Genomic DNA, 25,812 nt, shown 5'->3' on the forward strand with positions numbered 1-25,812 from the left:
TTGTCTCGTCATCTTCCACAGATTGGTGGTGGCTAGGTCATCTCTTGGGTGGGGGTTGTATCGCTCTCTCTGGGTGTAGTCTCCAGGGTGGGGCTCATCTTCCACAGATCGGTGGTGGCTGGGTCATCTCCTCGCCCCCTCTGGGTGGAGGGGGGTACAGAAGACAAAAGGACTCGGTGGTCATTTCATAGTTTATTAGAAATGGACACGACAAGTTACCAGGACACGGGGGCAGGAAGCCATCACCACGTCATGTGCAAACATCGCCAGTCTAGCTACACAGAGCCTACACGTCTTTACATATGTGCAGAGAGGGGGCTGCGGGCAGACAAAGGGTTAAAGCAAAATCTCACCTGTCTATAGACAATACTCTCCAGCACCTTCCTATTACACACACATCCTCACCCCTCCCCCACACACCTCATTAAATAGCATCAACAATGAACAAACATCTGCCCAACAGCCCGCCTCACCTTATGTACAAGTGGAGAAGAGGATCAGAGGCCGAGTAGCTGGGGGCGGCGGAAAAAAGGAGGTGGCGACCCGAGTAGCCGGGGGCGGCGGCAGAAAGGAGGTGGCGACCCGAGTAGCCGGGGGCGGCGGCAGAAAGGAGGTGGCGACCCGAGTAGCCGGGGGCGGCGGCAGAAAGGAGGTGGCGACCCGAGTAGCCGGGGGCGGCGGCAGAAAGGAGGTGGCGACCCGAGTAGCCGGGGGCGGCGGCAGAAAGGAGGTGGCGACCCGAGTAGCCGGGGGCGGCGGCAGAAAGGAGGTGGCGACCCGAGTAGCCGGGGGCGGCGGCAGAAAGGAGGTGGCGACCCGAGTAGCCGGGGGCGGCGGCAGAAAGGAGGTGGCGACCCGAGTAGCCGGGGGCGGCGGCAGAAAGGAGGTGGCGACCCGAGTAGCCGGGGGCGGCGGCAGAAAGGAGGTGGCGACCCGAGTAGCCGGGGGCGGCGGCAGAAAGGAGGTGGCGACCCGAGTAGCCGGGGGCGGCGGCAGAAAGGAGGTGGCGGCCCGAGTAGCCGGTGGCGGCCCGAGTAGCCGGGGGCAGAAAGGAGGTGGCGGCCCGAGTAGCCGGGGGCAGAAAGGAGGTGGCGGCCCGAGTAGCCGGGGGCAGAAAGGAGGTGGCGGCCCGAGTAGCCGGGGGCAGAAAGGAGGTGGCGGCCCGAGTAGCCGGGGGCGGCGGCCGAAAGGAGGTGGCGACCCGAGTAGCCGGGGGCGGCGGCAGCAGAGAAGCTCGGGGCGGCACCAGGAAAAGGCGGCGACAGAGGAGCAGGAAAAGGCGGCGGCAGAGGAGCTGAGGTGGCAGCAGGAGGAGGTAACCGAGGAACCCTGGCCATACTCCAAGGAGCATAAGCCATGTAAATAATGGGCGGCTCAGTGGTTAGCACTGGGGTCTTTGGTTCAAATCCCACCAAGGACAACATCTGTAAGGAGTTTGTAAGTGCTCCCTGTGTTTGTGTGGTTTTCCTCCAACGACTGATAGGAAATTTAGATTGTGAGCCCCAGTAGGGACAGTGTGACCAACATCTGTAAAGCGCTGTGGAATTAATATCATCACTGTAGTAGATAGGATGAGTGGTGGTTGTGAGAGATATGGCATATCCACACAGGCCAGGCACCTGCCAATTACATATTTCCACACATCCTGACCTCAGGATAGAAATCAAATCCCTCCATTCTGGAACAAAAAGGTAAAGGGGGGGGCCTTATTATACTAAAGAAGTGAGGTTCCGCTCCCCCAAGAAGCGCGTACGGTCAGTCAGCTTGGCGCAGTGTTACAGCAACAGCCCCTATCCACAGTTAGGGGGAGAGAGGGCTGCACAACAAACCCTTTTCACTAGTCTTAGTTAAGCCAGCCCAGGTAGCGTGTACTACTAAACCGAGCTCACGAAGAGAATATTCGTGGATCAAGTTAAAAGAACAACCCACGCTGAAAATATTACCATAATGTTTCCAATTATGACTTTATCTATCCATAGCTAGGAAACATGAAGGCTCTATTCTCTTCCAGCAGCTAGTTATTAATTATGGGCTAATACGCACATCCCACAATTGGCAGGTCAGTCACATGTATGAACATACCATATTCCTCACACTGAGCAAGGCGAAAGTGGGTGAGGGCTGGAGGATCCAGAGTGAAAGTGGACAAGGGCTGGAGGAGCAAGAGCAGCTGGGGGTGACAGCCAAAGCAAAGGGGACGATAGCCCCATGAATGGTGTACTTATGACCCCACTGACATGAGCGCAAGTCTGCAGGGGCCAGACACGTCATATGGGCTCCACCTCTGGAGCTAAGGCTGCAATCCACTTCCTCCAAGCGCAAGCGAGGGTGCAGGAGCCACACACTGCCTAGAGGCTTCACCTGGTGTTAGCGAGGCTTCAAAGGCCAAATAGGGCGCGGAGTGTCACTTCCTGGCATGAGCAAAGACACAGGGCGCCTCCTCTGGACACAACCAGCACTGCAGGGGGAAGATGCTGGACATGGAGAGACTGTGTGGGTAGCCAAGGCCTAGGTAACACCATGGACAGCAGCACTCCACCTCTTGTGATAGTCTTGCTGTAGCATTGCTTATTTCTAGGGAATATCAAGCCCACCAACACCACACGTCGGAAGATCAGCCCATGCAGGGTACCACCAGCCGACCCAGGCCATTGCTAGGATAAAAAAAAACCTGTACTTGAGAGCCTCTTGCGGTAAGCAATGCTACTGCCAGAGACAACAACCTCCCGGGGTGGGAGGAAAGACCCCCTTCTTCAGTGACCCAATACCAGTTGGTGGGCAGCCAAGGAGCTTCCCTCTGCTCGCGGACAGCCAAGGCTCCTCCCTCTGCTCACGGACAGCCAAGGCTCCTCCCTCTGCTCACGGGCAGTGCAGCAGAAAACGTATTTCTGTCCATACTCTGCACACCCTTCTTAGAAGAAAGTCCACAAACAGCCGCCATAACAATACATATCTCCAGACATGATCAGTGCCAGACAAATTTCATGATTCACCTCAGAAAAGTTAAAAAACGGGCGCTGACATATAAATTTCATCTGTCATTATGAAAATACTAAAAAGTAAGAGACTGTCCTGGAAGCCACAAGAGAATGTAAAAGAAAAATGTGTATGGGGGGGGGGAACCAACCCCCCAAACAAACCAGGAATCGTTGTGCCCCCTGCGTGGGGTGAGGGGCGGCAGGGTGGGATGTATTGCTTTGCAGGGCGCCCAGGCCTGGAAGCTCGGCTCGTCCTCACAGACGCTGCTTTTTGCTCTGTTTCAGAGCAGCAGACACGTAATCGTTCTCGGGAAGGTGCTCGCTACCGTTGCGCTCGCTGAAGCCGTTGCTTTGCTGCATGGTGATGTCCTCCACTGGCTCCTCGATCAGGATGGTGGAGAACTCGGCCGGATCCAGCTTGGCCTGCAGCTCTCGCAGCTTGGACACGGCCCGGTCAATGGTAGAGATGCTGATGAGGTTGAAGTCGTGCATGCTCACCAGGTGGAGCATGAAGTTTCGGCACAGATTCCTCTTGATTATTTTGGGTCCATAGTTCTCCACAAATAACATACAGGCATGATTCATCTGATTGTCGGCAATGAACCTGTAGGAAGCAATGAGTATCAGTATTCTAGAATTCATCTGCCATCCTCTGTACACAGGACTGACTCTCAGATGACAGCCGTAGAGGAATCTGCTCCAACAGACACCCATGTGCCCCACTCACCCATGTTTCATGACATGCAGGTTCCACATCTTCATCACTTCTTTCTCCCCTTCATTTACATCGGAGAATTCCTCGATTTGCTGCACAAGAACAGAAAAGACAGACTCGACGGTGAAGGGAGGCTTGAGAAGAGGAGGAGAACAGACTCGACAGTGAAGGGAGGCTTGAGAAGAGGAGGAGAACAGACTCGACAGTGAAGGGAGGCTTGAGAAGAGGAGGAGAACAGACTCGACAGTGAAGGGAGGCTTGAGAAGAGGAGGAGAACAGACTCGACAGTGAAGGGAGGCTTGAGAAGAGGAGGAGAACAGACTCGACAGTGAAAGGAGGCTTGAGAAGAGGAGGAGAACAGACTCGACAGTGAAGGGAGGCTTGAGAAGAGGAGGAGAACAGACTCGACAGTGAAGGGAGGCTTGAGAAGAGGAGGAGAACAGACTCGACAGTGAAGGGAGGCTTGAGAAGAGGAGGAGAACAGACTCGACAGTGAAGGGAGGCTTGAGAAGAGGAGGAGAACAGACTCGACAGTGAAAGGAGGCTTGAGAAGAGGAGGAGAACAGACTCGACAGTGAAGGGAGGCTTGAGAAGAGGAGGAGAACAGACTCGACAGTGAAGAGAGGCTTGAGAAGAGGAGGAGAACAGACTCGACAGTGAAGAGAGGCTTGAGAAGAGGAGAACAGACTCGACAGTGAAGGGAGGCTTGAGAAGAGGAGAACAGGCTGGACGGTGAAGGGAGGCTTGAGAAGAACAGACAAGATTGTGAGAGTCATCAAGGGGAGAGCACAGACAAAATGGTGAAGGGAGGCTTGAGAAGAAGGAGGAGAATAGACTTGACGGTCAAGGAAGGCTTAAGAGGAGGAGATTGTGCTCTCCCCTCGATGACTCTCAGAGAAGACGGTGAAGGGAAGCTTGAGAAGAGGAGGAGGAGAACAGACTCGACAGTGAAGGGAGGCTTGAGAAGAGGAGGAGAACAGACTCGACAGTGAAGGGAAGAGGAGGAGAACAGACTCGACAGTGAAGGGAAGAGGAGGAGAACAGACTCGACAGTGAAGGGAAGAGGAGGAGAACAGACTCGACAGTGAAGGGAAGAGGAGGAGAACGGACTCGACAGTGAAGGGAAGAGGAGGAGAACAGACTCGACAGTGAAGGGAGGCTTGAGAAGAGGAGGAGAACAGACTCGACAGTGCAGAGAGGCTTGAGAAGAGGAGGAGAACAGACTCGACAGTGCAGAGAGGCTTGAGAAGAGGAGGAGAACAGACTCGACAGTGAAGGGAGGCTTGAGAAGAGGAGAACAGGCTGGACGGTGAAGGGAGGCTTGAGAAGAACAGACAAGATTGTGAGAGTCATCGAGGGGAGAGCACAGACAAAATGGTGAAGGGAGGCTTGAGAAGGAGGAGAACAGACTCGACAGTCAAGGAAGGCTTAAGAGGAGGAGATTGTGCTCTCCCCTCGATGACTCTCAGACAAGACGGTGAAGGGAAGCTTGAGAAGAGGAGGAGAACAGACTAGATGGTGAAGGGAGGCTTGAGAAGGAGGAGATTGTGCTCTCCTCTCGATGCCTCTCACAATCTCCTCCTCCTTCTCAAGCCTCCCTTCACCGTCTAGTCTGTTCTCCTCCTCTTCTCAAGCCTTCCTTCACCGTCTTGTCTGAGAGTCATCGAGGGGAGAGCACAATCTCCTCCTCTTAAGCCTTCCTTGACCGTCAAGTCTGTTCTCCTCCTTCTCAAGCCTCCCTTCACTGTCTCGTTTGTGAGAGGCATCGAGAGGAGAGCACAATCTCCTCCTCCTTCTCAAGCCTCCCTTCACCGTCGAGTCTGTTCTCCTCCTCCTCTTCTCAAGCTTCCCTTCACTGTCTCGTTTGTGAGAGGCATCGAGAGGAGAGCACAAACGAGACAGTGAAGGGAAGCTTGAGAAGAGGAGGAGGAGAACAGACTGGACGGTGAAGGGAAGCTTGAGAAGAGGAGGAGGAGAACAGACTAGACGGTGAAGGGAGGCTTGAGAAGGAGGAGGAGATTGTGCTCTCCTCTCAATGCCTCTCACAAACGAGACAGTGAAGGGAGGCTTGAGAAGAACAGACAAGATTGTGAGAGTCATCGAGGGGAGAGCACAGACAAAATGGTGAAGGGAGGCTTGAGAAGAAGGAGGAGAACAGACTCGACAGTCAAGGGAGGCTTAAGAGGAGGAGATTGTGCTCTCCCCTCGATGACTCTCAGACAAGACGGTGAAGGGAAGCTTGAGAAGAGGAGAACAGACTCGACGGTGAAGGGAGATGTCATGAAAATATAATAAGCAGATATGTTTTCAGGGTCTCTGGATCAGGAGTGATTTCCCCCCCCTCACCAGAGCCCTGCCAAATTAACAGCCAGGAAAAGCTTTCCTGGTGAGGGATGTAACAGGTACCGTATTTTTCAGACCATAAGACGCACTTTTTTCCCCCAAAATGTTGGGGGAAAGTGGGGGGGGTGCGTCTTATGGTCTGACTATAAGGCTGCAGCTGGGAATGAGGGCTATCGGGGGCACAAGAAGGCTGTAGCAGCCTGCCCTGACCACATGGGCCCACTCATCATCCCGCCCAACATCTCAGCGCTGAAGCCAGTGCTGACAGGTGGGCGGGATGATGGACAGGGGGGGGGGTGCACGCATAGTAAACAGCCAGCCATGATCACCCCTGGCAACTACAGCCTGGAGTGATCATGTGCGGCTGTATTCACTACTCCCCGCGCATAATCAGGGCGGGGTGCAGTGAATCAGTACGGCATACTCACCGTTCCCCTGCAGCATCGCTCGTCCTCCCGTCTGCCGGTCAGCTGATCTGTGTAGAGAGCGGTGAGCACAACCATGACGTCATTGCTGTGCGCGACGCTAGTCACGCAGGTCAGCTAACCGGCAGACGGGAGGACGAGCGGTGCTGCAGGGAAGTGACTGCTCCACTCAGATCAGCGGCGCTGCTGCCGCCACAGACAGGGGGAGGAGCGATGCTGCATGGAGCAAGGAAAGGTGAGTATAAACGTTTATTTGTTTTGTGTGATACAGGATACAAGCCATATAGCAGGATGGGAGTATATAGCAGGATAAGGGCATATACACAGATGGCAGTATATAACAGGATGGGGCATATAGCAGTATGGGGGTATATACACAGATGGCAGTATATATCAGGATGGCGGCATATAGCAGGATGGGGGCATAGCAGGATGGGGGCATATAGCAGGATGGGGGCATATGAAGGGAATTTTGTTACTTACCGTAAATTCCTTTTCTTCTAGCTCCTATTGGGAGACCCAGACGATTGGGTGTATAGCACTGCCTCCGGAGGCCACACAAAGCAATTACACTAAAAAGTGTAAGGCCCCTCCCCTTCTGGCTATACACCCCCAGTGGGATCACTGGCTCACCAGTTTTAGTGCAAAAGCAAGAAGGAGGAAAGCCAATAACTGGTTTAAACAAATTCTCTCCGAGTAACATCGGAGAACTGAAAACCGTTCAACATGAACAACATGTGTACCCGCAAACAAACCAACAATCCCGAAGGACAACAGGGCGGGTGCTGGGTCTCCCAATAAGAGCTAGAAGAAAAGGAATTTACGGTAAGTAACAAAATTCCCTTCTTCTTCGGCGCTCTATTGGGAGACCCAGACGATTGGGACGTCCAAAAGCTGTCCCTGGGTGGGTAAAGAAATACCTCATGTTAGAGCTGCAAGACAGCCCTCCCCTACGGGAAGGCAACTGCCGCCTGCAGGACTCTTCTACCTAGGCTGGCGTCCGCCGAAGCATAGGTATGCACCTGATAATGTTTGGTGAAAGTGTGCAGACTCGACCAGGTAGCTGCCTGGCACACCTGTTGAGCCGTAGCCTGGTGTCGTAATGCCCAGGATGCACCCACGGCTCTGGTAGAATGGGCCTTCAGCCCTGATGGAACCGGAAGCCCAGCAGAACGGTAGGCTTCAAGAATTGGTTCTTTGATCCATCGAGCCAGGGTGGCCTTAGAAGCCTGCGACCCTTTGCGCTTACCAGCGACAAGGACAAAGAGTGCATCCGAACGGCGCAAGGGCGCCGTGCGGGAAATGTAGATTCTGAGTGCTCTCACCAGATCTAACAAATGTAAATCCTTCTCATACCGATGAACTGCATGAGGACAAAACGAAGGCAAAGAGATATCCTGATTAAGATGAAAAGAGGATACCACCTTCGGGAGAAACTCCTGAATAGGGCGCAGCACAACCTTGTCCTGGTGGAAGACCAGGAAGGGAGCCTTGGATGATAGTGCTGCCAGCTCAGACACTCTCCGAAGAGATGTGATCGCTACCAGAAAAGCCACTTTCTGTGATAGTCTAGAAAGTGAAACCTCCTTCAGAGGCTTGAAGGGCGGCTTCTGGAGGGCAACTAGTACCCTGTTCAGATCCCATGGATCTAACGGCCGCTTGTACGGGGGTACGATATGGCAAACCCCCTGTAGGAACGTGCGCACCTTAGGAAGGCGTGCCAAACGCCTCTGAAAAAAGACGGATAGCGCCGAGACCTGACCTTTAAGGGAGCCGAGCGACAAACCTTTTTCTAACCCAGATTGCAGGAAAGAAAGAAAGGTAGGCAATGCAAATGGCCAGGGAGACACTCCCTGAGCAGAGCACCAGGATAAAAATATCCTCCACGTTCTGTGGTAGATCTTAGCGGACGTGGGCTTCCTAGCCTGTCTCATGGTGGCAACGACCCCTTGGGACAATCCTGAAGACGTTAGGATCCAGGACTCAATGGCCACACAGTCAGGTTCAGGGCCGCAGAATTCCGATGGAAAAACGGCCCTTGGGACAGTAAGTCTGGTCGGTCTGGGAGTGCCCACGGTTGGCCGACCGTGAGCTGCCACAGATCCGGATACCACGCCCTCCTCGGCCAGTCTGGGGCGACAAGTATGACGCGGCTGCAATCGGATCTGATCTTGCGTAGCACTCTGGGCAAGAGTGCCAGAGGTGGAAACACATAAGGGAGCCGGAACTGCGACCAATCTTGCACTAGGGCGTCTGCCGCCAGCGCTCTTTGATCGCGAGACCGTGCCATGAAGGTTGGGACCTTGTTGTTGTGCCGTGACGCCATTAGGTCGACGTCCGGCACCCCCCAGCGGCGACAGATTTCCTGAAACACGTCTGGGTGAAGGGACCATTACCCTGCGTCCATGCCCTGGCGACTGAGGAAGTCTGCTTCCCAGTTTTCTACGCCGGGGATGTGAACTGCGGATATGGTGGAGGCTGTGGCTTCCACCCACATCAGAATCCGCCGGACTTCCTGGAAGGCTTGCCGACTGCGTGTCCCCCCTTGGTGGTTGATGTATGCCACCGCTGTGGAGTTGTCCGACTGAATTCGGATCTGCCTTCCTTCCAGCCACTGCTGGAAGGCTAGAAGGGCAAGATACACTGCTCTGATTTCCAGAACATTGATCTGAAGGGTGGACTCCTGCTGAGACCACGTACCCTGAGCCCTGTGGTGGAGAAAGACTGCTCCCCACCCTGACAGACTCGCGTCTGTCGTGACCACCGCCCAAGACGGTGGTAGGAAGGATCTTCCCTGTGATAATGAGGTGGGAAGAAGCCACCACTGCAGAGAGTCTTTGGCCGTCTGGGAAAGGGAGACTTTCCTGTCCAGGGATGTTGACTTCCCGTCCCATTGGCGGAGAATGTCCCATTGAAGTGGACGCAGATGAAACTGCGCAAACGGAACCGCCTCTATTGCCGCCACCATCTTCCCGAGGAAGTGCATGAGGCGTCTTAAGGAGTGCGGCTGACTTTGAAGGAGAGCCTGCACCCCAGTCTGTAGAGACCTCTGCTTGTCCAGCGGAAGCTTCACTATCGCTGAGAGAGTATGAAACTCCATGCCAAGATACGTTAGTGATTGGGTCGGTGACAGATTTGACTTTGGGAAGTTGATGATCCACCCGAACGCCTGGAGAGTCTCCAGTGCAACATTCAGGCTGAGTTGGCATGCCTCTTGAGAGGGTGCCTTGACCAGTAGATCGTCCAAGTAAGGGATCACAGAGTGTCCGTGAGAGTGCAAGACTGCTACCACTGCCGCCATGATCTTGGTGAACACCCGAGGGGCTGTCGCCAGACCAAATGGCAGAGCTACGAACTGAAGATGGTCGTCTCCTATCACGAAGCGTAGAAAGCGTTGGTGCTCTGTAGCAATCGGCACGTGGAGATAAGCATCTTTGATGTCTATTGATGCTAGGAAATCTCCTTGAGACATTGAGGCAATGACTGAGCGGAGGGATTCCATCCGGAACCGCCTGGCGTTCACATGCTTGTTGAGCAGTTTTAGGTCCAGAACAGGACGGAAGGAGCCGTCCTTTTTTGGAACCACAAAGAGATTGGAGTAAAATCCTCGCCCCCGTTCCTGAGGGGGGACAGGGATCACGACTCCTTCTGCTCTTAGAGAGTCCACCGCCTGCAGCAGGGCATCTGCTCGGTTGGGGTGTGGGGAGGTTCTGAAGAACCGAGGTGGAGGCCGAGAACTGAACTCGATTCTGTACCCGCGAGACAGAGTGTCTGTTACCCACCGGTCTTTGACCTGTGACAGCCAAATGTCGCAAAAGCGGGAGAGCCTGCCACCGACCGAGGATGTGGAGGGAGGAGGCCGAAAGTCATGAGGTAGCCGCTTTGGAAGCGGTTCCTCCATTTGCTTTCCTGGGGCGTGAGTGAGCCCGCCAGGAATCTGAGCTCCCTTGTTCTTTCTGAGTCCTTTTGGACGAGGAGAATTGGGCCTTGCCCGAGCCTCGAAAGGACCGAAACCTCGACTGCCACCTTTTCTGTTGAGGTTTACTTGCTCTGGGCTGTGGTAAGGAAGAGTCCTTACCCTTGGACTGTTTTATGATTTCAGCCAATGGCTCACCAAACAGTCTGTCTCTAGATAATGGCAAGCTGGTTAAGCATTTTTTGGAACCAGCATCTGCTTTCCAGTCCTTTAACCACAAGGCTCTGCGCAAAACCACAGAATTGGCGGACGCCATAGCGGTACGGCTCGTAGATTCTAGGACAGCATTGATAGCATAGGTCGCAAACGCAGACATTTGCGAAGTTAGGGACGCCACTTGCGGCACTGCTGGATGTATGAAAGCATCCACCTGTGCTAAACCAGCTGAAATAGCTTGGAGTGCCCACACGGCCGCGAATGCTGGAGCAAACGACGCGCCGATAGATTCATAGACAGATTTCAACCAAAGGTCCATCTGTCTGTCGTTGGCATCTTTAAGTGAAGCGCCATCCTCTACTGCGACTATGGATCTAGCCGCAAGCTTGGAAATTGGGGGATCCACCTTTGGACACTGGGTCCAGCGTTTGGCCACCTCAGAGGGAAGAAGGGAATTTTGTTACTTACCGTAAATTCCTTTTCTTCTAGCTCTTATTGGGAGACCCAGACGATTGGGTGTATAGCACTGCCTCCGGAGGCCACACAAAGCAATTACACTAAAAAAAGTGTAAGGCCCCTCCCCTTCTGGCTATACACCCCCAGTGGGATCACTGGCTCACCAGTTTTAGTGCAAAAGCAAGAAGGAGGAAAGCCAATAACTGGTTTAAACAAATTCACTCCGAGTAACATCGGAGAACTGAAAACCGTTCAACATGAACAACATGTGTACCCGCAAACAAACCAAAAATCCCGAAGGACAACAGGGCGGGTGCTGGGTCTCCCAATAAGAGCTAGAAGAAAAGGAATTTACGGTAAGTAACAAAATTCCCTTCTTCTTCGGCGCTCTATTGGGAGACCCAGACGATTGGGACGTCCAAAAGCTGTCCCTGGGTGGGTAAAGAAATACCTCATGTTAGAGCTGCAAAGACAGCCCTCCCCTACGGGGAGGCAACTGCCGCCTGCAGGACTCTTCTACCTAGGCTGGCGTCCGCCGAAGCATAGGTATGCACCTGATAATGTTTGGTGAAAGTGTGCAGACTCGACCAGGTAGCTGCCTGGCACACCTGTTGAGCCGTAGCCTGGTGTCGCAATGCCCAGGACGCACCCACGGCTCTGGTAGAATGGGCTTTCAGCCCTGATGGAACCTGAAGCCCCGCAGAACGGTAGGCTTCAAGAATTGGTTCTTTGATCCATCGAGCCAGGGTGGCCTTAGAAGCCTGCGACCCTTTGCGCTTACCAGCGACAAGGACAAAGAGTGCATCCGAGCGGCGCAGGGGCGCCGTGCGGGAAATGTAGATTCTGAGTGCTCTCACCAGATCTAACAAATGTAAATCCTTCTCATACCGATGAACTGCATGAGGATAAAACGAAGGCAAAAAGATATCCTGATTAAGATGAAAAGAGGATACCACCTTCGGGAGAAACTCCTGAATGGGGCGCAGCACTACCTTGTCCTGGTGGAAGACCAGGAAGGGAGCCTTGGAAGATAACGCTGCTAGCTCACACACTCTCCGAAGAGATGTGATCGCTACCAGAAAAGCCACTTTCTGTGATAGTCTAGAAAGTGAAACCTCCTTCAGAGGCTCGAAGGGCGGCTTCTGGAGGGCAACTAGTACCCTGTTCAGATCCCATGGATCTAACGGCCGCTTGTACGGGGGAACTATATGGCAAACCCCCTGTAGGAACGTGCGCACCTTAGAAAGTCGTGCTAGACGCTTCTGAAAAAAGACGGATAGCGCCGAGACTTGCCCTTTAAGGGAGCCGAGCGACAAACCTTTTTCTAACCCAGATTGGAGGAAAGAAAGAAGGGTAGGTAATGCAAATGGCCAGGGAGACACTCTCTGAGCAGAGCACCAGGATAAGAATATCCTCCACGTTCTGTGGTAGATCTTAGCAGACGTGGGCTTCCTAGCCTGTCTCATGGTGGCAACGACCCCTTGGGATAAGCCTGAAGACGCTAGGATCCAGGACTCAATGGCCACGCAGTCAGGTTGAGGGCCGCAGAATTCCGATGGAAAAACGGCCCTTGGGACAGTAAGTCTGGTCGGTCTGGTAGTGCCCACGGTTGGCCGACCGTGAGATGCCACAGATCCGGATACCACGCCCTCCTCGGCCAGTCTGGAGCGACGAGTATGACGCGGCTGCAGTCGGATCTGATCTTGCGTAGCACTCTGGGCAAGAGTGCCAGAGGTGGAAACACATAAGGGATCCGGAACTGCGACCAATCTTGCACTAGGGCGTCTGCTGCTAGAGCTCTTTGATCGCGAGACCGTGCCATGAATGTTGGGACCTTGTTGTTGTGCCGGGACGCCATTAGGTCGACGTCCGGCCTTCCCCATCGGCGACAGATTTCCTGAAACACGTCCGGGTGAAGGGACCATTCCCCTGCGTCCATGCCCTGGCGACTGAGGAAGTCTGCTTCCCAGTTTTCTATGCCGGGGATGTGAACTGCGGATATGGTGGAGGCCGTGGCTTCCACCCACATCATAATGCGCCGGACTTCCTGGAAGTCTTGCCGACTGCGAGTCCCTCCTTGGTGATTGATGTATGCCACCGCTGTGGAGTTGTCCGATTGAATTCGGATCTGCTTCCCTTCCAGCCACTGCTGGAAGGCTAGTAGGGCAAGAAACACTGCTCTGATTTCCAGAACATTGATCTGAAGGCTGGACTCCTGCTGAGTCCACGTACCCTGAGCCCTGTGGTGGAGAAACACTGCTCCCCACCCTGACAGACTCGCGTCTGTCGTGACCACCGCCCATGACGGTGGTAGGAAGGATCTTCCCTGTGATAATGAGGTGGAAAGGAGCCACCACTGCAGAGAGTCCTTGGCCGTCTGGGAAAGGGAGACTTTCCTGTCCAGGGATGTCGACTTCCCGTCCCATTGGCGGAGAATGTCCCATTGAAGTGGACGCAGATGAAACTGCGCAAACGGAACCGCCTCTATTGCCGCCACCATCTTCCCGAGGAAGTGCATGAGGCGTCTTAAGGAGTGCGACTGACCTTGAAGGAGAGCCTGCACCCCTGTCTGTAGTGACCGCTGCTTGCTCAGCGGAAGCTTCACTATCGCTGAGAGAGTATGAAACTCCATGCCAAGATACGTTAGTGATTGGGTCGGTGACAGATTTGACTTTGGGAAGTTGATGATCCACCCGAACGCCTGGAGAGTCTCCAGTGCAAAATTCAGGCTGAGTTGGCATGCCTCCTGAGAGGGTGCCTTGACCAGTAGATCGCCCAAGTAAGGGATCACAGAGTGTCCGTGAGAGTGCAAGACTGCTACCACTGCTGCCATGATCTTGGTGAACACCCGAGGGGCTGTCGCCAGACCAAATGGCAGAGCCACGAACTGAAGATGTTCGTCTCCTATCACGAAGCGCAGAAAGCGTTGGTGCTCCGTAGCAATCGGCACGTGGAGATAAGCATCTTTGATGTCTATTGATGCTAGGAAATCTCCTTGGGACATTGAGGCAATGACTGAGCGGAGGGATTCCATCCGGAACCGCCTGGCGTTCACATGCTTGTTGAGCAGTTTTAGGTCCAGAACAGGACGGAAGGAGCCGTCCTTTTTTGGCACCACAAAGAGATTGGAGTAAAATCCTCGCCCCCGTTCCAGAGGGGGGACAGGGATCACGACTCCTTCTGCTCTTAGAGAGTCCACCGCCTGCAGCAGGGCATCTGCTCGGTTGGGGTGTGGGGAGGTTCTGAAGAACCGAAGTGGAGGCCGAGAACTGAACTCGATTCTGTATCCGCGAGACAAAATGTCTGTTACCCACCGGTCTTTGACCTGTGACAGCCAAATGTCGCAAAAGCGGGAGAGCCTGCCACCGACCGAGGATGCGGAGGGAGGAGGCCGAAAGTCATGAGGTAGCCGCCTTGGAAGCGGTTCCTCCATTTGCTTTCCTGGGGCGTGAGTGAGCCCGCCAGGAATCTGAGCTCCCTTGTCCTTTCTGAGTCCCTTTGGACGAGGAGAATTGTCGCTTGCCCGAGCCTCGAAAGGACCGAAACCTCGACTGCCACTTTTTCTGTTGAGGTTTACTTGCTCTGGGCTGTGGCAAGGAAGAGTCCTTACCCTTGGACTGTTTTATGATTTCAGCCAATGGCTCACCAAACAGTCTGTCTCTAGATAATGGCAAGCTGGTTAAGCATTTTTTGGAACCAGCATCTGCTTTCCAGTCCTTTAACCATAAGGCTCTGCGCAAAACCACAGAATTGGCGGCCGCCATAGAGGTACGGCTCGTAGATTCTAGGACAGCATTGATAGCATAGGTCGCAAACGCAGACATTTGCGAAGTTAGGGACGCCACTTGTGGCACTGCTGGATGTATGAAAGCATCCACATGTGCTAAACCAGCTGAAATAGCTTGTAGTGCCCACACGGCCGCGAATGCTGGAGCAAACGACGCGCCGATAGCTTCATAGACAGATTTCAACCAAAGGTCCATCTGTCTGTCGTTGGCATCTTTAAGTGAAGCGCCATCCTCTACTGCGACTATGGATCTAGCTGCAAGCTTGGAAATTGGGGGATCCACCTTTGGGCACTGGGTCCAGCGTTTGGCTACTTCAGCGGGAAAAGGATAACGGGTATCCTTAGAACGTTTAGAGAAACGCTTGTCTGGATGAGCGTCGTGCTTCTGGATTGATTCTCTGAAGTCAGAGTGGTCCAAAAAAGCACTTAATTTACGCTTGGGATATAGGAAATGGAACTTCTCCTGCTGTGCAGCTGCCTCCTCTGCTGAAGGAGCTGGGGGAGAAATATCCAACAGTCTATTAATCGCCGATATAAGGTCATTAACCATGGCGTCACCCTCAGGGGCATCCAGATTGAGAGGGGCCTCAGGATTAGAATCCTGATCACCGTCCTCAGTCTCATCACAGAGAGACTCTTCTCGCTGAGACCCTGAGCAGTGTGATGACGTGGAGGGTCTTTCCCAGCGAGCTCGCTTAGGCTGCCTGGGACTGTCATCTGAGTCAGAGACTTCAGCCTGTGATGCTTGAGACCCCCTTGAAGTACGGATTAGTTCCAACTGAGGGGGACCAGAGAGCATAGCCACAGCAGTGTCCATAGTCTGAGGAACTGGCCTGGCCTGCAAGGTCTCCAGGATTTTTGTCATAGCCTCAGACATTTTATCAGCAAACACTGCAAAGTCTGTCCCCGTCACCGGGGCAGGGTTCACAGGCGTCTCTGCCTGGGCTACCACCACAATAGGCTCTGGCTGACGAAGTGCCACTGGGACTGAACATTGCACACAATGTGGATCATTGGAGCCTGCCGGTAGATCAGCCCCACATGCAGTACAAACAGTGCACACAGCCCGTGCCTTGGCACCCTTGCGTTTTGCGGATGACATGTTGCTGCCTCCTCAGAGCAGTACAGGGTGTCCAGCCAAGAAGCGACCTTACAGTGCAACTATATATATATATATGGTACCAAGAAAAAAGTACACTAATATATCACTGAGGCACTAGTGGGGCCAGCACTAAAGTGCAGCTTACCGCCCGCTTAGGAGCGGTGTGTGGTCGCCGAAATCCCTCTAGTCTGGGTCTCCCAGAGCCTGCTGCCTTTCCCCAGCCAGACCGCATGTGTAATGGCTGCCGGCGTCCTTGTGGAGAGGGGGGGCGGGCCCTGGGCGTACACCGACGAAGAGCGGGAAGTCTGCTTCCCCCTGTGCCTAGTGAGAGGGCTGGAGCATGTAAATAAAGCTCCAGCCCTCGGCGCTGCCATTGAGCAGCGTCTCTCCCCTACCCTGATTGACAGGGTGGGGGCGGGAACGAAGCGGCGCTAGGCCGCAGAAGCCGGGGGCTAAAGTTAGAAGCGCCGCCGCCGTAAAAGCGCGGTCGGCGCAAAGCCCCCAGCGCACCACAAGTCGCAGCTGCGCCGCCGCTCCAGGAGCGGTCGGCGCAGTAGTTCCCAACATGTAACGTCACTCAGCAAAGCTGCAGTGACCTAACCCCAGCGCACAGCGCTACTGTCCCCGGCGCACTATAACGCTCAGCAAGCCCTGAGAGTGTCCGTGCCTGCCGGGGACACAGAGTACCTGAAAGTTGCAGGGCCTTGTCCCTGAACGGCACTCCCGCTCCAAATCCAGCAGGTTCTCTGGGTCTGTGGATGGAGCCCGGCCTCAGGGCTTGGAGGCCGGTAAGATCCCACTTCCACAGAGCCCTAAGGGGATGTGGAAGGAAAACAGCATGTGGGCTCCAGCCTCTGTACCAGCAATAGGTACCTCAACCTTACAAGCACCACCGTGGGTGAGAAGGGAGCATGCTGGGGGCCCCATATGGGCCCTCTTTTCTTCCATCCGATATAGCCAGCAGCTACTGCTGACTAAAAACAGTGGAGCTATGCGTGGATGTCTGACCTCCTTCGCACAAAGCAGAAAACTGGTGAGCCAGTGATCCCACTGGGGGTGTATAGCCAGAAGGGGAGGGGCCTTACACTTTTTAGTGTAATTGCTTTGTGTGGCCTCCGGAGGCAGTGCTATACACCCAATCGTCTGGGTCTCCCAATAGAGCGCCGAAGAAAAGGATAACGGGTATCCTTAGAACGTTTAGAGAAACGCTTGTCTGGATGAGCGTCGTGTTTCTGGATCGATTCTCTGAAGTCAGAGTGGTCCAAAAAAGCACTTAATTTACGCTTGGGATACAGGAAATGGAACTTCTCCTGCTGTGCAGCTGCCTCCTCTGCAGAAGGGGCTGGGGGAGAAATATCCAACAGTCTATTAATTGCCGATATAAGGTCATTAACCATGGCGTCACCATCAGGAGCATCCAGATTGAGAGGGGCCTCAGGATTAGAATCCTGATCACCGTCCTCAGTCTCATCACAGAGAGACTCTTCTCGCTGAGACCCTGAGCAGTGTGATGACGTGGAGGGTCTTTCCCAGCGAGCTCGCTTAGGCTGCCTGGGACTGTCATCTGAGTCAGAGACTTCAGCCTGTGATGCTTGAGACCCCCTTGAAGTACGGATTAGTTCCAACTGAGGGGGACCGGAGAGCATAGACACAGCAGTGTCCATGGTCTGAGCAACTGGCCTGGACTGCAAGGTCTCCAGGATTTTTGCCATAGTCACAGACATTTTATCAGCAAAAACTGCAAAGTCTGTCCCCGTCACCGGGGCAGGGTTCACAGGCGTCTCTGCCTGGGCCACTACCACCATAGGCTCTGGCTGACGAAGTGCCACTGGGACTGAACATTGCACACAATGAGAGTCGTTGGAGCCTGCCGGTAGATCAGCCCCACATGCAGTACAAACAGTGTACACAGCCTGTGCCTTGGCACCCTTGCGTTTTGCGGATGACATGTTGCTGCCTCCTCAGAGCAGTACAGGGTGTCCAGCCAAGAAGCGACCTTACAGTGCAACTATATATATATATGGTACCAAGAAAAAAGTACACTAATATAACACTGAGGCACTAGTGGGGCCAGCACTAATGTGCTGCTTACCGCCCGCTTAGGAGCGGGTGTGTGGTCGCCGAAATCCCTTTAGTCTGGGTCTCCCAGAGCCTGCTGCCTTTCCCCAGCCAGACCGCATGTGTAATGGCTGCCGGCGTCCTTGTGGAGAGGGGGGGCGGGCCCTGGGCGTACACCGACGAAGAGCGGGAAGTCTGCTTCCCCCTGTGCCTAGTGAGAGGGCTGGAGCATGTAAATAAAGCTCCAGCCCTCGGCGCTGCCATTGAGCAGCGTCTCTCCCCTACCCTGATTGACAGGGTGGGGGCGGGAACGAAGCGGCGCTAGGCCGCAGAAGCCGGGGGCTAAAGTTAGAAGCGCCGCCGCCGTAAAAGCGCGGTCGGCGCAAAGTCCCCGGCGCACCACAAGTCGCAGCTGCGCCGCCGCTACAGTAGCGGTCGGCGCAGTAGTTCCCAACATGTAACGTCACTCAGCAAAGCTGCAGTGACCTAACCCCAGCGCACAGCGCTACTGTCCCCGGCGCACTATAACGCTCAGCAAGCCCTGAGAGTGTCCGTGCCTGCCGGGGACACAGAGTACCTGAAAGTTGCAGGGCCTTGTCCCTGAACGGCACTCCCGCTCCAAATCCAGCAGGTTCTCTGGGTCTGTGGATGGAGCCCGGCCCCAGGGCTTGGGGGCCGGCAAGATCCCACTTCCACAGAGCCCTCCAGGGGATGTGGAAGGAAAACAGCATGTGGGCTCCAGCCTCTGTACCAGCAATAGGTACCTCAACCTTACAAGCACCAACCGCGGGTGAGAAGGGAGCATGCTGGGGGCCCCATATGGGCCCTCTTTTCTTCCATCCGATATAGCCAGCAGCTACTGCTGACTACAAACAGTGGAGCTATGCGTGGATGTCTGACCTCCTTCGCACAAAGCAGAAAACTGGTGAGCCAGTGATCCCACTGGGGGTGTATAGCCAGAAGGGGAGGGGCCTTACACTTTTTAGTGTAATTGCTTTGTGTGGCCTCCGGAGGCAGTGCTATACACCCAATCGTCTGGGTCTCCCAATAGAGCGCCGAAGAAAGCAGGATAAGGGCATACACACGGATGGCAGTACATATCAGGATGGCAGTACATATCAGGATGGCAGTACATATCAGGATGGGGGGTATATAGCAGGATAAGGGCATATACAAGGATGGCAGTATATAGCAGGATGGGGGCACATAGCAGGATGGGGTACATATACAAGGCAGGAGGATCATTACCAGGATGGGGTACCTTAGTAGAGAATTTGGGGACATTACCCACGTAACAGTGTCAGCAGCAGATCCTCGCCCCATAACAATGTGTCATGACCACATTTTTTGCTTAAGTTTTTTGTTTTCCCATATTTTTCCTCTAAAACCAGGGTGCATCTTACAGTCCGAAAAATACGGTACCTTTCAATTAACTTACAACACCTCTCCCCAGTTCTTCAAAGACCCCCTGCGTGGCAAGAGACGCTCCGACTACGATCTGTATACACCGGGCGGAGTACAAGTTTCCTGCAGGAATATAGCTTCTCTGATCAAAAGGCCAGGGCAGCCGTATTGTCTCCGTTGGGGGAAGTATTAATATTGCGAGATACATATGTCCCCCAGATATGGCGGGCATACCGCTGATCTCAAGATTCCATGACACACATCTCACATATATTTCAGCTTAATAGTAGGATGTACGGAAGAGCCACAAATTAATATCTGCACCCCAGAACATACCGGATCCCCTTGTGTGGTATCCACCTTCTGCTAAAATCATAATATAAAAAATGAGGGTAATTTTGTCCACGTGGGATGCTCCCACACAGAGATATGAGGACCATGAGGATTCCATAATTTTGGAAGAGGGGAAAACCCCCTCCCTTACATGATGTCAGCAGAGGTGGGGCTGCGGGTGGGACAGAGGTTAATAAAAGCCAGTGTCTTAGTACCCTCTGTGTCAATGCCTATACAATTCTGTGTATAGGATTGTCCATTTCCTGGGGTGCCTCTCCCCTATAATCGGAGCCATGATCCGTGTCCAGGTGTAGTAAGCTCTTTCATTTTTCCCTTTTATTTTTATGTAACTGTCTACACTGTATTTGTATTGTTCCCTTTTGTAAATTCTTGTATATTTTTTAAAAACACTGCCTATTTTCGGATTAAATATATAAAATTCCTCTCTCCTTTACTGGAGAGACAATTTGAATATTTCCCAGAGGGGCATTGCAGCTATAAGTCCCCTTACCTGGCAGCCAGACTGGCTTGCAAAGTCTCCTTAAGGAGAATAGTGTTCCCCCGTGGAATTTTAGGGGCATTGCAGCTATAAGTCCCCTTACCTGGCAGCCAGACTGGCTTGCAAAGTCTCCTTAAGGAGAATAGTGTTCCCCCGTGGTCCCCACATAGCTTTCTCATGAGCCAGATCAGACACCCCCATACTTTGCACTGACGAGGGGCAAGCACCCCGAAACACCGTGTCTGCAAATTGGGATTCTGATCTGGCTTATATATCCTGAGTCATATTGCAAAGGATTGTCGAAAATCCACTTGTGACTTTTAGGATCGCTACTTCCAATAGGTGGCGCTGTGCTAGAGTTTGTCTCCTTTACTGGAGAGACAATTTGAATATTTCCCAGAGGGGCATTGCAGCTATAAGTCCCCTTACCTGGCAGCCAGACTGGCTTGCAAAGTCTCCTTAAGGAGAATAGTGTTCCCCCGTGGAATTTTAGGGGCATTGCAGCTATAAGTCCCCTTACCTGGCAGCCAGACTGGCTTGCAAAGTCTCCTTAAGGAGAATAGTGTTCCCCCGTGGTCCCCACATAGCTTTCTCATGAGCCAGATCAGACACCCCCATACTTTGCACTGACGAGGGGCAAGCACCCCGAAACACCGTGTCTGCAAATTGGGATTCTGATCTGGCTTATATATCCTGAGTCATATTGCAAAGGATTGTCGAAAATCCACTTGTGACTTTTAGGATCGCTACTTCCAATAGGTGGCGCTGTGCTAGAGTTTGTCTCCTTTACTGGAGAGACAATTTGAATATTTCCCAGAGGGGCATTGCAGCTATAAGTCCCCTTACCTGGCAGCCAGACTGGCTTGCAAAGTCTCCTTAAGGAGAATAGTGTTCCCCCGTGGAATTTTAGGGGCATTGCAGCTATAAGTCCCCTTACCTGGCAGCCAGACTGGCTTGCAAAGTCTCCTTAAGGAGAATAGTGTTCCCCCGTGGTCCCCACATAGCTTTCTCATGAGCCAGATCAGACACCCCCATACTTTGCACTGACGAGGGGCAAGCACCCCGAAACACCGTGTCTGCAAATTGGGATTCTGATCTGGCTTATATATCCTGAGTCATATTGCAAAGGATTGTCGAAAATCCACTTGTGACTTTTAGGATCGCTACTTCCAATAGGTGGCGCTGTGCTAGAGTTTGTCTCCTTTACTGGAGAGACAATTTGAATATTTCCCAGAGGGGCATTGCAGCTATAAGTCCCCTTACCTGGCAGCCAGACTGGCTTGCAAAGTCTCCTTAAGGAGAATAGTGTTCCCCCGTGGAATTTTAGGGGCATTGCAGCTATAAGTCCCCTTACCTGGCAGCCAGACTGGCTTGCAAAGTCTCCTTAAGGAGAATAGTGTTCCCCCGTGGTCCCCACATAGCTTTCTCATGAGCCAGATCAGACACCCCCATACTTTGCACTGACGAGGGGCAAGCACCCCGAAACACCGTGTCTGCAAATTGGGATTCTGATCTGGCTTATATATCCTGAGTCATATTGCAAAGGATTGTCGAAAATCCACTTGTGACTTTTAGGATCGCTACTTCCAATAGGTGGCGCTGTGCTAGAGTTTGTCTCCTTTACTGGAGAGACAATTTGAATATTTCCCAGAGGGGCATTGCAGCTATAAGTCCCCTTACCTGGCAGCCAGACTGGCTTGCAAAGTCTCCTTAAGGAGAATAGTGTTCCCCCGTGGAATTTTAGGGGCATTGCAGCTATAAGTCCCCTTACCTGGCAGCCAGACTGGCTTGCAAAGTCTCCTTAAGGAGAATAGTGTTCCCCCGTGGTCCCCACATAGCTTTCTCATGAGCCAGATCAGACACCCCCATACTTTGCACTGACGAGGGGCAAGCACCCCGAAACACCGTGTCTGCAAATTGGGATTCTGATCTGGCTTATATATCCTGAGTCATATTGCAAAGGATTGTCGAAAATCCACTTGTGACTTTTAGGATCGCTACTTCCAATAGGTGGCGCTGTGCTAGAGTTTGTCTCCTTTACTGGAGAGACAATTTTAAAATTTAATAGTTTCTTTCCTCCTGCTTTATATACGAATCCAAAAACCCGAAGGGCCCTATGCTATCTGTAACGGGTGTCCGAACTTCCTGTACCAAGTTTCGGTGGTGGCAGCGGAATTATTGTTATGTAGAATTATTGGAGTGCTATCATTAAGGGTACAAAGGTATATATATATTCCATTAGCAGGAATCGGTGATGTATACCTTTACCCTTGCTGTGAGACCTCCAATATTTGGCATTATTAGCTCAGCAGCCTCATTTACTTATTGTCCGGCAGTTCTGAAATTGACCTGACACTAAGGGGGCGCTAGAGAGTAGTAGTGTTCTTGACAAATCCGTGAACAGCAGGTGGGATTCTGGTGTGACATCCCCCCGGCTGTTCGTGACAGGAGACTTGAGAAGAGGAGGAGAACAGATGAGACGGTGAAGGGAGGCTTGAGAAGAGGACGAAGAGAACAGACAAGATTGTGAAAGGCATCGAGAGGAGAGCACAGACGAGAGGGTGAAGGGAGGCTTGAGAAGAAGAGGAGGACAGATGGGATGGCGAGAGGAGAGAACAGAAGAGACTGAAAGGAGGCTTGAGAAGAGGAGGAGAATAGAGGAGACTGAAAGGAGAGAACAGACGAGACAGAAAGGCTTGAGAAGGAGGAGAATAGATGAGACTGAAGGGAGATTTGAGAAGAGGAGACTAGACGAGACAGTGAAGGGTGGGGTTGAGAACAGACGGGACGGCGAATGGAAATTTGAGAAGAGGAGAACAGACGAGATTCTATGAGGCATCGAGGGGAGCGAACAGACAAGACGGTGAAAGGAGGCTTGAGAAGAGGAGGAGAACAGACGAGACTGAAGGGAGGCTAGACAAGGAGGAGAACAGACAAGACGGTGAAAGGAGGCTTGAGAAGAGGAGGAGAACAGACGAGACTGAAGGGAGGCTAGACAAGGAGGAGAACAGATGAGACTGTGAAGGGAGGCTTGAGAAGGGGAGGAGAACAGACGAGACTGAAGGGAGGCTAGACAAGGAGGAGAACAGATGAGACAGTGAAGGGAGGCTTGAGAAGAGACGAGACGGTGAGAGGCGTCAAGAGGAGAGAACAGACGAGACAGCGAAAGGTGGCGCGGCCCAGGAGACTAATTAGCGTATCACCCCAGGAACTCACAGTGATTGTCTTCTCTCTCAGCCACTCGGGGTCCTTCTCATCCTCGCTGTCCACCTCCATCTCCTGGGGTCGGAGGGGAAGGCAAGTGTCACTGTGGAAATACAGGCGATTGTGCCCGCTGCTGTAGGTTCGCTGCTGCTCCACCTCTCCGTCCTCGGACTCGTAGAATTCAGACATCCCACCTTTTGTGCGTTTTGGCCTTGTCAAGGTTAGAAATGAAGATGTGAGACAAATTCAGAACCACCTTTGGTGGGCTGCCCTCTTGTCCACCGGGTCTTCATTTCTCACCTGCACACCAGGATGTGGGTGATTGGCGTCCTCTTCACAGGTCCATTTCGACTGAAGGCAAAACCTGGTTGACGGTGAATGTCCTGAGGGTTCCCGGCGTAGGAGCCATCGTAGCACTCGTTAACGGACACATCAATTCGGGCCCCTTTTGGATGATACTAGGAAGAGCACAGGAGATGGTGAACATCCAGAGACCTGATCCCCCCCGGAGCAACCACCATCGTCCGTCCACGTACAACACTTCCTACACCACACGCCCAGGAAGACCTTCTCAGGCTTGGGTGGGAAGCTGGACACTGGGGGTCTCCTTACCACGTAGTTGAAGATGAAGCGGCTGTGGCAGAGCTTCAGGTGCTTGAGGAGACTGTAAAGCTTCCGGCAGTTCAGAGTGCACCACGGACAGTGCAGGTCGTCTCGAGCCTCCGTCTGCTGCCGCGTGTTGTTGTTATATAGGAACTGCGGAAAGACTAGGATCAGAGGGCTGCACGCCCCAAAAAGGGACCGGGACTACAGGGGTTCTCCCCCCACCCCAAACAAAAAGGGATCAAGCCTAAAGGGCTGCACGGTCCCCCAGAGACTGAAAGGCCACACAAAGCCTGAGTGGCCGTGAGCCCGTGTACCTGGTAGAAGATGCGCAGCTTCTGCTTTGCCTCTGCCGGTGGCTCCTTCTCCTTCTTGGCCTGCACTTCTGGGGGCAGCGGCTCCTTCACAGCTGTAATTACAAGGATCAGGGGCGCCTGAAGACGCTGCACATTGTGTGTGACCGGCCAGCGCCGGCTCCCAGGACAACCAATCTAATGGGAACGGCTGTATTAAAAATGGTGAAATAAAGCTAAACTTAGCCCGGGCCATTGTCCGGGGAGGCGGGGAGGAGGGGGCAGCGCTGCCCCACATTAACCCTACATCACATCCCGGAGAAGAGACAACTACCGGACCCCCGGGGAGTAAGAGACAACTACCGGACCCCCGGGGGTGGATGGGGGGGGGGTAAGAGACAACTACCGGACCCCCGGAGGGGTAAGAGACAACTACCGGACCCCCGGAGGTGCAGACCCAAGAGTATGTACAGGGGCTCCGCAGAAATGACTACCCCCCCTACACTACATATACACCATGGGGATCAGCAGAAATGGAGTACACCCCCCACAGCCTCAAACACCCAACGTGTAATGGCCGGCTCAGACACCTGTGATGGGGCCTGAAGACCACCCTCCCGTACAGTTCCCCAGCAGGGGGCTCAGCCCCATCCCTCCACTCTCACCTATGGTCTGCGAGGGCTTCATGGACACAGATTTGGGCTCCTGGGTGGCGCTGTCAGAGTTACGGGTGGCCAGCGGCTTAGCGATGGGTGCTGTGGACTTATCTGAGGAGTCGCTCGACCATCGGAGGGTGAACTGTAGGGTGGGGCCCTGAGAGAAGGTCTCAAACGGAGGCAGCCTCTAAAGAGTCAGGATAGGAGGACGATTATCACCCGCTAATACCACGAGCCCGCAGGCCCACGTTCCGAACCACCACGCTCCGAGCCCGCACCCCTAACTGCACCCCCGCGCTCCGAGCCCGCACCCCCAACCGCACCCCTGCTGCCCCCCCACGCTCCGAGCTCGCACCCTCAACCGCACCCCCACCCACAACCTCACCCCTACACTCTGAGTCCGCACCCTCACCTCCACGCTCCGAGCCCACACCACTGCGCTCCGAGCCCACACCCCACTATCACGCTCGGAGCTCTCACCCCCGCGCTCCGAGACACCACCCTCAACTGCACCGCCAGCCACCCTCACTCCTACAGTCAGAGTCCGCACACTTACCAACGCGCTCCAAGCCCGCACCCCCAACTGCGCTCTGAGCCTGCACGCTCAACCACACCCTCGCGCCTACACCGTCACCACTGCGCTCAGAGCCTGCACCCCTCACCCTTACTCACACCGAGCCTGCACCCCTCACCCTTACTCACACCGAGCCTGCACCCTCGCGCTCAGAGCCCACACTCTCAGCCGCACCCCTAGCCCATGCTCCTACCTTCCCATCCAGGATGGTTTCCCACGTGGCCCTCTTCTTGCTGACCGGGCAGTCCTC

At 53.7% G+C, this 25,812-nt stretch overlaps 1 protein-coding gene across 1 annotated transcript; it reads right to left on the bottom strand.

Moving 5' to 3' along the window:
- Positions 1–179: 179 nt before the first annotated feature.
- SUZ12 (SUZ12 polycomb repressive complex 2 subunit) lies at positions 180–25,806 on the bottom strand (the record flags this gene model as incomplete). The annotated part of the gene is made up of 8 exons (XM_075332715.1): positions 180–3,582; positions 3,706–3,785; positions 23,449–23,647; positions 23,737–23,894; positions 24,049–24,192; positions 24,357–24,448; positions 24,998–25,175; positions 25,756–25,806. Coding segments are annotated over 8 exons (1,251 nt in total), but the record flags the coding sequence as incomplete, so codon positions are not given.
- Positions 25,807–25,812: the final 6 nt, after the last annotated feature.

This window comes from Anomaloglossus baeobatrachus, unplaced genomic scaffold, assembly GCF_048569485.1.
Source record: "Anomaloglossus baeobatrachus isolate aAnoBae1 unplaced genomic scaffold, aAnoBae1.hap1 Scaffold_4446, whole genome shotgun sequence".
Classification (NCBI taxonomy): domain Eukaryota; kingdom Metazoa; phylum Chordata; class Amphibia; order Anura; family Aromobatidae; genus Anomaloglossus; species Anomaloglossus baeobatrachus.